The following is a 12408-nucleotide window of genomic DNA, read 5'->3' on the forward strand; positions in this document are numbered from 1 at the left end:
GACCATGACTCTCCTGTTGGGACGGAACAACTTACACCCACCTCAGATTTTTTCTGGAACATCATCACAGAATTTATTATTCATGTATAGATCATATGCATTTTTTTTATACGCATAGCACATTCTTCATACTGTGAACATTTGCACATTTTATCCTCTTCATTTTAAATACTGTGCGGGTCTTTTCCATTTTTAAACATATATATTTTACTTTTATTTCCTTATTGTGTAATCAATTTTATATTTATGATTGATAACTGACATTTGCAGTACTTGATTTTTATATCTCTGTTTTTGTGACTGTTATGCACCAAAATTGGTGCTGATTCCGATACACTCAGAATGTTGATTATTTTCACATGCAATGACTGCATTTGTCCTGAGGGGGGAGCTCATGTGCAACGAGAAGGCCTCTTAGATTGCAAAGGAACAGAGTGTTACTGATAACCTATTACTAGCTATACATAATAAACATCAGAAGAAATGTCTTCAAACTTAAAATATTCAAAACTGCTTCACTCAGTCTTGTTTTTTAATCTCATGCTGTTTCAGAGTAAAAACCTTTTTTCTTTTGGGATTTATTTTGAAAAATAATGAAAAATAAATATACAATTATCATCGGAACTTTGTCTTCCTGCAACCGTAAAGAGAATGAAGAATATAGCATGAAGCTGACTAAAGTATGCATAAACACATTGCTGGTACGGGGCTGATATTAAGTTTAGCATCTGGTTCCTAAAATCTGAGCTGCACTGATAGAAAAGTCCCCACCCATCTAATTCAGCTGGTAAATATGTGGCACCAGTTTCTCATTACACTTCTCAGACAGTGATGAGGGAAGTAAGTACTGATTGTAAGAATACTCTGTTACTGAAAATGCTTCTTCAGTAAAAGTATGTATATGTATGAATAACCAGGAAAATGTACTTTAACTATTAAAAACAGAAAAATGTCTGCTGTGGCTGTTATACTGCTATATATGATGTCATAAGATCATTCTGACTCATGAATTACTATGAAAGCAGGATTTACCTGTTCTAGTTGGTTGATGTGGAGCTCATTTTGAGTTTTTAAGTTTGTTTTTTTTTTTTTTTTTTTGTGGATTAATCTGCTGATTATTTTCTCCATAAAGCGACTGATTGTTTGCTCTGTAAAAACAGTAATGACAGTGAGAAAGGCCGTCACAATGACTTGAGCCCTCTAGTGGTGGGAAGTTAGAGTTACTCAAGTACTGTACTTAAATACAATTTTACAACTTAAGTATTTTCCATTTTCTCCTAGTTTCACTTTTTTTCTATACTTTCACTCTATTATCTCTCTTAGGGAAATATTGTACTTCTTACTGCAATACATGTATTTGCTAACATTAGACACTGCAGATTCAGATTACTAATATAAACTGTCATAATATTATGTATTATTATAAATGAATTTACCAACAGTAAAGTCATTATAGTAGAACCCCCTTTACCAGCTGCAACATTTAACACATGAATGCATCAATAATTATGATTCAATAATATATCATATATTACTCTAAAATGTGCTATTCTGTATTTGGCAATACTTTTCTTTTAGTATAAATTTGAATGCAGCACTTTTACTTGTAATAGAGTATTTCTACACTGTGGTATTTTTACTTTTACTTCAGTAAAGGATACTTGTACTTCTTCCACCACTGTATAACTCCAAGAAAATTCTCAAAAACCAAAATTAATGGGGCATCAGTAGTGTAGTGGATAGTGCCAGCGCCCATGGTATAGAGGTGATGCCTCGCTGCAGCGGTCGCAGGTTCGACTCCGGCTTGCAACCCTTTGCTGCATGTCAACCCCCACTCTCTCTCTCTCCCCCTCTCACCCCATTTCACTCTGTCCTGTTCATTAAAGGCAAAAAAGCCCCAAAAAATAATCTTTAAAAAAAGAAACCAAAATTAATAAATAAACATCAAAGATTCTGTATAAGACATTTACATGATTAATATATTGTTCTGTAAAGATATATCTGAATAATGGCATCTCGAGCAGGAAATAAAGTCACGCTACCTTTGTGTGTGTTAAAGTCTGAGTTTATCTGTGGTTTGTTGTGGTAAGCCAGAATGGTATATGGCTGTTACTGCTGATATTGGGGGCGGCATTGTTGCAGATGTGTAGCGCCTACCCTTCATTCCCCTGCTTCGGTTAACACTGTTAGCCCTGTCAGCACTGGTGCTGTTGCTTACGCTGTTTATGGCAGTGGTTCCCAACTGGTCCAGCCACGGGGTCAAGATTGTCCTTAGTCAGTTGTTTAAGGTCCACACAGTTTAACACACTCAGTGTCGTACTTGCGTTGGCCATGTCTTCGAGCTGGTTTGCTGTTTCTGTCAATTAGCTGCCCATTAGTCACTTACTCTACAGCAGGAAACAGCACTTCACAATAAAAGCTATGTGTTGGAAATTCACTGTATTTCAAAATATAGTGTGTTTTGAACAAAGCTGACACGTTTGCAAGTCACTTGTGGTCCATTCAGATTCTTTTAAGTATTGTATAATTTCCTGATACAATAATAAATACGCTTTGACATCCTCTCTGACATTAGAACCTTGAGCAACACCAGATTTCTTATAGGACTTTTGTACTGTGTTTTACTCAGTTACCCTCTATGTCTATAAAAACATTATTATCTTCTTATTAACTGCTTTATTTATGTTCCTATTTCAAACAGACTGTTTCCATGAAGTCTTCTCACTGATACCAGTACTGTGGTGGAGAATGTGTTCTTTGTGTTTCCTCTTAGAGCCTGCTAGAGGTTCCTATAGCATCTTTTGTGTTTCGTGTATGGACGGCTTAATCCCCTTTAAGAACGCATGACCCACATTGGCCAGTGTCTTTATACTGGTTTCTATGCTCTCTGGAGAAGACACACTGTGTTTATTGGTTTCTATGCTCTCTGTGGAAGACACAGTATGTATACTGGTTTCTACTGAGAGGTTTCACTTCCAGGGTGAGGTGACAAGACTGAGGCCTTGCTGGTTTGGTGATACAATGGTGTGTTTTCTGTGGGATCAAACAGGAGGTGAACTGGATTGTAATATGCTGTAGTACTGCTGGTGTAACACATGAACCATGTGACCCAGTTAAAGGCATGAAAGTCAGAGGGTGATTCAGGAGGACTGGAGGAGTAGGAGGTCAGTGAAGGCATCACAGAGAGGACAGGTGGACTAATGAGTAGGGATAGACTGATAGTTGTTGAATTATTCATATTCATAAGAGATAGTGACCCCCAGTGTCAGTGTGGTTGGTACAGAAAACCCTGCTGTGATCTTTCTGCTATTTAATCTGTGAAGTGTTTAATGGAATAGTTCCACATTTTGGTAAATATAAAAAGTGAATGGGAAGATCATACTATACTAATACTTTATTCCATGCAAATATAATTTATTTCTCCTTTTTCCCTTTAGTGCTGCTATTATATAGTTTGATCTATTTATTACTCACTTTATGCTTATATTCTATTTTCAATTTAATAATCAAATCATTAAATCTATTCACACTAGTTCGGTGTGTGTAGCATGGAGGGGACTACAACTACATTTCATTGTGCTTTCTTGTATTGTGTAACGACAATAAAACATGGAACTTACAGTGACGGCGGCCATTCTGTTACAAGTTTGTCAGCAGTTCTATTGTTGTTTTCACCGAGACATCGAAGTCCGTTTTGTTTCTCTAAAGAGAAATTGACTCTGTCTCTTAAACTACATCCAAACATCCATCCGGAGGGAGCTCGGCGTAAAACTAATTGAATAAGATAATTATATTTTCATATTGGGATATTATATAATAACTCCTGGATCAACACAACAAAACATTTTAAATGTCTCTTTCATGTTTCATTGTTAAAATCTTTCATTTGTTTTTGGGTACATTTTTCCCTCAAATCTAAATTATGATCCTCCATTATCTAGTTTTGTTAATGTGACAACAAACACTTGATTCAGTTTAGAGAAGGATTATGTTTTTAGTTTAATATTTGGGGGGGAAAACATGTTTACTTCTGTAAATACTATAGCAGGCATCTATGTATCATTTTGATGAGAAATCCCGTACAGCATCAGTCTATCTGTACTCGTGGGGTGTTGTTGGGGTTGATGTGGGGAGGGGACTGTTGGGAGGTTATTTAATAGAAACATGACCTTACCACATCCTTCCTAACACACTGTGTGTCTGCTGAGGTTGATTATAGAGAGGTAAAATCAGATGTAAGCTCTATCCTGAAAAGATAAAGGTGGAGGCAGTCAGATGCTCTGCTGACTCACAGAGAGGACACACACAGAACATTTGTTGTTGCACACAATGTAAATTATCAACAAAAACTGGGGGGGTCATGCTCAGATATCAGGGGTGGGTTTGGGATGGCAAGACAGATGGATAAACTGAAGTTATCCAGTGATATACCGCATCATGTTGTCCTTCAAAACCTTACTTAAATTTGATGAATATAAAAGGTATATACTATGGAGCCTCCACAGTATGATAGTAGATCCATAAATTATTGATCCAAAAACAATAATTTCGATGCACCAGGTAAACTGTGTCACAAAACTATTATCTTACGTACAAGATAATAAGATATAAAATATGTAAACCAGAATTACTGCCTCCTGCTTGTATGCCTTGACGAACACTCAAGTTGCAGTTACAGTTTACATCCATGTCTGTCCAGACTCATATGTAGCTATGAGACAATGCCTCAAGTATGGATGTTGCTGCAAAGAAGATACATATTCTAAAACATCTTCACCCTACAGCACAGAAGATCTATACAATCAGCACAGTTTCAAGGTGGACACCCAAGATCAGTGTCACCAATTCAGTGTCTGACCAAATGTCTCCCCTTCTATTCCTGAGTTATGACGTTTATTAATGGCCAGTACAATGTTTTTGCTAAATATTACGTCAAAGTGAAATTGACCTTTGACTTTTTGGATATTTAATATCATTGTTTGACATTTTTGTCCTGTAATTATGTTATAATTAGTGCATGAAGTCTTATGGCCAAAAACGTGTTTTGTGAGGTCACAGTGACCTTAGATCACCAAATTCTAAACAGTTCATCCCTGAGACCAGGTAAACGCTTGTGCCAAATTTGAGGATATTCCTTCCAGGCCTTCTTGAGATATTTCCTTTGTGAGAATAAGATGGATGGACTGTGCGATTTTGGGCTGTCCCACTATCTTTGGTTGTGGCTCTAAAACGTTGGTCCTACATCAAACAGGGAGAAAGGTTCAAGGATGGCTGTTGTCAAGGTCTTGCTATCAAAGACAGCCTGGGATAAAATTCTGACAGTGTCAGAAATGTGGGATGACCGCCTCACTGTGTGACTGCTGTTGTGACCTACGTCTACTAACCAACCAATAGAAATGTTTATGTCATGTAGGACTCTTTGATAATAGTGTGAGATGAATCATAGCATGTAAAGAGAAAGAAGTATCTGAGAGGAGAGACATGTCATCAGCAGCGCTCTGATGTTTCAAATTGCAGAAAAACAAGAAACCTCAGGAGTCCCACAAACATCGTTCCAATTCACCTCCCAAACCGACAAATCGACAATAGTCGAAAAATGTTGCTTATGCAATGTCTCACCACCATGAAGGGGTTGTCCTAACAGCGTCAGAAGGTGAGAATTTGGGCGTAAATATCTGACTCTGGTTTCCGTCTTTATGTTTTAAATTAGTCGGTCAGCAAATAAATCTCACAGGGAGATCTAGTTTGGATTGATGACCACAGATTTCTAGCCCGCCATCACCAGACCAAACTGTAAATGTGAATCAGTCTGGTGTCTCTAAGACCATAGTTGATTTCCAAGGGACAGGTCATCAACATGTGACATAGCAGTAGGACTGGGCGATACATGTTTTTAAGTTTAAGCTTTAAGTGTTGGTCTTTAAGCAAAGCCATACTGTGCAGTCTGTTACAGCAGCTTCAATAAAAAGTCACACATCAGCTGCAGCCACCTTGGATGTTTAAGAAAATCCCTCAACAGCGCTCCTTGTTACAGTCTTCATCTAAAACACACCCTGTGTTAAACAAGCGGTTGTGATTGGCCCAGCATGTCCACAGCAGAGCTGGGACCAACAGCATCTGTCAGAGCAATAAATCGTGAGCTTGCAGATTCCTTGAGCTCCCAGACAAAAAGATTTCACCACGCTCAGCCATGTAAATGGCCCTTACACCATTTCCATGACAACTGAGCAGCCACATCATCTGAGGAAAGCCATGACGTGTGGTTCAAAGTTACAAAAAACAAATAAGTGTGTGCAGGTCGTGCTCCTAAGAATCAGACAGCATTGGATACATGACAGTTTTTCAGTACTCCATGATGCAGACACAGTTTGTGTCAATACTACGATCAGTACTGAGGTTTGAGCCCGAGTGTTGGACTGAATGAAAGGGCTGCAGCTGTGGAAGCTAACATCATACTGACTGCTGGACACATCATTCACATGAGGACAGAGTTTATAGAGACTGAGTGAGGGGAGCTGGAATGAGGAAGTTGGATGGAGTTCAGCACTGAAATATTTATTCATCTGTGAAGTCATTTGGCCCTGAGAAACGACTCAGAGTCAACAGAAGAACAAAGACACATTCCCTTCTCTGCTTCTCCTTTAAAACTCAACAGAAACACAGTAAAGCAGCACTGCCAAGCCACGGAAACATTTTAAGAGCTTCTGGAGTTTAAATAAAAACGAAGCTCCAATCAGACGAGCTGAGTACGTTCACTCCCTAAAACTGTAAACAGTCTTTCCTTTAACTTGGTTGAACACCTTCAGGCTTCAGTAACAGACAGAGAACATACGTAACAGAAGATTATATAACACCTCTATTCACTCATACTCCAGGCCTCAGGATGTGTTGACCACAGACACAAACCTGCTCTCTGTTTAAATCCACAGAGATTTATCCAAAGCTATAACAACAATAAACTGACTATTGACAAGGGAAAAAAAACAATTCCAACACCAGGAGTTGCCTCAATAACCCAGAATTCAGTGCAGCTACATGATATCAGTGCCCTGGTGAGCAGACTCTGGAGATGATGAGATGATGACGAGAAGAGAAAGATACATACTTTAAAACTTCTGCTGTAACAAGACTATTTTTGTGTGAGCTTGGCTCCATCAGCTGCCTCAATTTAGATATCTTGCAGGATCAAAAGTCTGGATCCATGAAGACCTATGAGCTTTATTTTATTGGAAGAACACTTTTGCCAGTGTGAAAAAATAAGATCCTGTAATTCATTATAATGAAAACTTTTCTTGAAATAATGAGTTATTCTCTAAAAATAATGATAAACCATCTCCAAATTATAAGTAAATATCTAAACATAATGAATTACTATGTTGAAGAGTTAGTATCTTAAGATAATAAGTATCTCATAATACTGAGAAACTTTCTTAAGATAACGACTCAATATTTCAAAAATAATGAGGAACAATAAGCCTCATGTTAGCATGAAAGCATTATTTTGAGATACTAATTCATTATTTTAAGAAAGTTTGTCATTATTTGGACTGGATTCTGTTTTGTGTTATGTCACTGTTATTTTATATTATGATGCTTTCTACTTTTAATATATTTATCTTTCAGGTTTGTGGTTCTCTATCTATCTTGCCAAAGGACTGCAATTGCGAATTAGCCGGCTGGCTAAAACTGACACATTTACAGTAACACTGTTGATTAATGTGTACTGTCCTTTTGTAAATAAAATAAACTGAAACTGAATTATTTGAGTACTAAATTTTGGAGAAACTGAGACAGACTTTCTGAAGACACTATTTTTTTATTTTAAGATGGGTTTTGCATTATTATAATGCTACAAAATTATTCTGAGAAAGTTTCACATTATTTTGAGATTCTAACTCATTATGTTGATAAACGTTCTACTATTACTATATGAACTCATTATTTTAATACAAAGTCATCATTCTGAGAAGGTAAATCATTATTTTGATAATGTTTTTCATTATATTGATATATCAAGTCATTACTTTGTCTTTTATTTTTTGAGACCCTAATTTATTAATTGGAGAAAGTTTCTTATTATTGTTATACTGAGCCATCATTTTGTGAAAGTTTCTCATTATTTGGAGATACTAAGTTATTATTGTCATTATTTTGAAAATGTTTTATCATTTTTTTGAGATACTAATTTATTAATTTGAGAACTTTTCTCATTATTTTATTATTAAGTCATTATTTTATAAAGGTTTCTACTTATTTTGAGATACTATGTCATTACTTTGTGAATGTTTCTCATTATTTCAATACTAACTAATTATTTTGACAAAGTTTCTCATTATGACTTGCAGGAGCTTTTTTTTCTCTCCCACCAAACTGGCAGAAATGGGCTTCAATATTTCTTTTGACCTGATTTGTTGTTGTTATTTTATAGATATTTTTTTATAGTTATTTTTGTTTTGGTTATCCGGGACCAAAACAAACTCCTTTAAGAGTCAGTGGGTCTTTCTCAATACAGTTTGAACTTGCATCCTTCTGAGTTGCAAATCCAGACTCTGGAGGACAGGAGGACATGATACAATCACTTAGTCCAACTTGTTACTCTAATGTACATTTAGAATCAAACTACATTTAACATCATACACCCACCCTGCTACTGTTCCTTTTTATTGATATGTCAAGTATGTTATTAATGTTTATTGCAGTGCGCTGAGATCTGAACACATGAGGAGCCAACAGTCCACAAAGGTCCAATAAAAACATCAACTGTAACTTCACCTTCAGACAAACTAATGTAGCAGCAACAAATCTTATGTTCACACTCTAAGAACAAAGTTTATCTTTCAAAATGGATCAAATCAACTCAAATCAATTAAGCATCTTTAAAATCTTTAAAAACTATTGGAGTAAATATCCAAATAGAAACTGTTTTGATAAATTGAACAGCAATTTGAAATCCAAATGTTAGTTTAACTTCATTTGTTGACACACTAACAGTGGTAGGATGGAAATGAATGGGAATAATAACCTGTGAGATGCTAGCTTGGCTAACTTTGTTGTGGGGTTATAAACTAAATAGAAGAGGGCATTCAAAAAAACACGTCTCAGGTGAGAGCAAAGAGCAGAAGACCCTTCACCTCCCATCACTCTGCAGGACTGAAGCTTTAGCAGCTCCCTTTCACATCTGCTGCACTTTCATTTCATGCAGGCGACACACAAAGGATGAAACAAAATGAAACAGAGAGCAGGAATTGGAATTTTTTCTGTATTAGCATGCATACAACATGTCACATGTCATGCCACAGTACCACACAGAGAAGGTGAAGTTTACACTGACCTCTGCTCCTCCTCGATCTCCTCCTTGGTCATCATCGTCTCAAACTTGCTCTGTTTCTTTCCAGGAGTAAACTTCACTTGTTCTTCAGCTGCAGCCACATCTGACACACGGAGAGAGACACAGAGGGTCATTTGTTGAAAGTAACTGAGTACATTTACTCAAGTAGTACAACAAATATGATGTACTTTGCTTGAGTATTTCCATTTTATGCAACTTTACACTTCCATTCCACTACATCTCAGAGGGAGATATTGCACTTTTTATTCCACTACTTGTATCTGACAGCTTAAGTTACTTTTTAAAAAAACCCTCCCGTCCAGTGAAAAACATGTATCTCCAGATGTATTGATGTTGAATGTTTGTGATAAAATGAAGTACTTTTCCTTATGTTAAGGATCTCAGTGCTCTGTACCATTGCAGACAGAGAGTGCACATTATTGAATTAACTCATTTAAACATCAGAGACACTAAAACCATTGAACTACTGTGAACTACTCAGGTGGTAATTGCAGGCTGACAGCATCTCATATAATGTTCAAAGCCAGTTTACTAAGAACATGTGGAGGATTGTGTGTAACTAACTTAAATATATGAGACTCCCCTCCTTGTGTTGATCTCCTGCCACCAGTAGGGGCATATTTTAGAGAGTAGGAACTCACAACCCATGCGCTTGTATGGGTTGGAGGACTTGTTGGAACGAACGGTTGATAATACCATGTACATGCACAACACACACACCTGTCGCTCCACCTGTTGGAGGGATAGAAAGCAGATTGTCAATGGGGACGGCGGCTGTTGTTCAGAGCAGCCAAGTGCTTTAGCTGACTGTTCAAGATTAAGTATCATCCTCCTAAAGCAGATGGCTGCTGCACCTCTATGCACGCCAACTGATCCACTGATACAGCACACAGACACACACTGAGGAGACAGGAAGTAAACAACTGGTTGTCATATGGCTACTGGGCGAAAATTTCTTGTTTTATAACAGTTGGTTGCGATGCACAAAGAGCATGTTTAATCATAATAAATTTATTTATTGTTTTAATGTAAATGTATTGATTTTTAACTAGGAAAAACCATTCATGCTCACATTCACACCTACGGCCACGTTAGAGTCAGCAACTGACTTAAGCTGCATGTCTTTGGACTGTGGGAGGAAGCCGAAGTACGCTGATACCCTCCACACAGAAGGGTCCTCTTGCTGTGTGGTGACAGTGCTAACCACTGCACCATCATACTGTCCTTACATATTTCAATTACATATAAAATTTCCATCCAATTGAATCAAATAATTCTGAAGTAAACCAGAAAAAAAACATTTATCTAATAGACTATTAGAATTACTTTAACTATAGCTCACAGAATTTACCTAATTTACTTTAATAATGTTTATGTAACTACTGCAAAAAATTCTATGCATTTTGAAACAGATTATTACAGTAAATTCAATATACGCAACTAAACCTGTGTGTGTGTGTGTGTGTGTTCTGAATATGTTGCCTAACAGCTCGACTCTGTGGGCTTTCCCTGGAAATAACTTATCTGTCAAGCACAGCTGCTGACGTCTGCCTGCTACAAGAAGCTGTTTCAAGTCTGCCATGTGTACAACAATTACAGTGAAGAAGTTGTTGTTCTCAGGCTTCGCAGGCAATGCTAGTACAAAAATTTATAAAAGGAAAGACACGCAAGTAAAAGCTAAAATCCAAAACATAAAACATGAAATAGTGCAGAAGTTAAAATATAAGAATAAATTAAAAATATCTATGAAATAAAATAGAATATATATAAAATAAAATGTTACTTATATAAAATAGGGTAAAATAAATATCATATAAAAAACAGAACAGAAAAAATACAATTTTAATATAACATATATAAAAATAGAATAAAATGACAAAAATATAAAATATATATTGTGGTAGATATAAATATATATGTATAGTGGGGTGTGTGCAGTTATAAATAGGTAGTAGAAGTAGTGTTATGTGTCAGTGCAGTGTGAGTAAAAAAAAAAGTTAGTTATAGTAAAATGCAGTGGTACAAGGTATAGGGTACGTATTACAGCAGTAAGATGTAAAAGACTACAGCTTATGTGTACAGGGCTCATTCTAAATTGTATTCCTATACTGAAAGATTTGTGTTCATCCCTCTGAAATACTTTGAGTACACAGAAAAAAAATACACTGGTGTTAATTTGTCTCACAATACCATGTGACTTCCTGTCTGTGGCTCTCAGCCCAGAGCCTATTGGTTCCTACTGATTTACCATTAACTGTGACTCTGTGGAGAGAGCACTCAGTGGCAAAATAGAAGCACTCTGTAAAATCTTGGAGTATGAAATATGAAGTACATGGTAACAAAATGTAAAGATGCGCAAATGTCTCTAGTTTTTGCACACATTTCATTGATCAGAGGGCGACGAGCTATCTTACCATTGTTCAGGACGATCTCTGGTTCTGGTTCAAGCTCAAGTGATTCCTCCAAAATAGGTTCAGGGGTTGGCAGGCGGTCCTCTGTAGATCCAGGGATCACCTCAGGTAAGGACTCCTCAACAGGTTTAGGTTCAAGCTGCTCGACTTCTTCAGATACCAGATCAGACTCGACCACAGGCTCTGGATCAGGCACTGCAACTGGCTCTGGGGCAAGTTCAGGCTCTGATACTGGTTCTGGCTCTGAGATAGGTTCTGGTACTGCAGCTACTTCTGGTGCTGCAACTGGTTCTGGAACAACTTCTGGTTCTGGCACAACCTCTGGCACTTTGACTGGTTCTGGTACTTTGACTGGTTCAGGGACAGGTTCTGGTACAGGTTCTGGTACTGTGACTGGTTCAGGGACAGGTTCTGGTACAGGTTCTGGTACTGTGACTGCTTCAGGGACAGGTTCTGGTACAGGTTCTGGTACTTTGACTGCTTCAGGGACAGGTTCTGGTACTTTGACTGGTTCAGGGACAGGCTGGAAAGACAAAAGATTTTCAACCTGTTAACTACTGTCAGAGATAAAAGTGACGGTTGATCTGAGCTGCTGTTTGACATCACTTAGGCTTGTTTTAATCGGTGTTTGTTGATATAATGTCTCGA

At 37.2% G+C, this 12408-nt stretch overlaps 1 protein-coding gene across 2 annotated transcripts in view; it reads right to left on the minus strand.

Annotated features, from left to right (window-relative positions):
* si:ch73-366l1.5 (FILIA-N KH-like domain-containing protein) overlaps positions 1-12408 on the minus strand; it is a 36922-nt gene that overhangs the window by 3199 nt on the left and 21315 nt on the right. Inside the window, exons 2-4 of one of the 2 annotated variants that reach the window (XM_049561592.1) lie at positions 11764-12283; positions 9332-9431; positions 4175-4247 (exon numbers count right to left, since the gene is read on the minus strand). In XM_049561592.1, coding sequence (XP_049417549.1) covers positions 4214-4247; positions 9332-9431; positions 11764-12283 — 654 coding nt within the window. In that variant the 3' untranslated portion in view covers positions 4175-4213. The remainder of the gene's footprint in view (positions 1-4174; positions 4248-9331; positions 9432-11763; positions 12284-12408) is intronic. The other variant, XM_049561593.1, reaches the window with a different exon arrangement.

The sequence above is a fragment of the Epinephelus fuscoguttatus genome, linkage group LG19 (assembly GCF_011397635.1).
Source record: "Epinephelus fuscoguttatus linkage group LG19, E.fuscoguttatus.final_Chr_v1".
NCBI classification, from domain to species: domain Eukaryota; kingdom Metazoa; phylum Chordata; class Actinopteri; order Perciformes; family Serranidae; genus Epinephelus; species Epinephelus fuscoguttatus.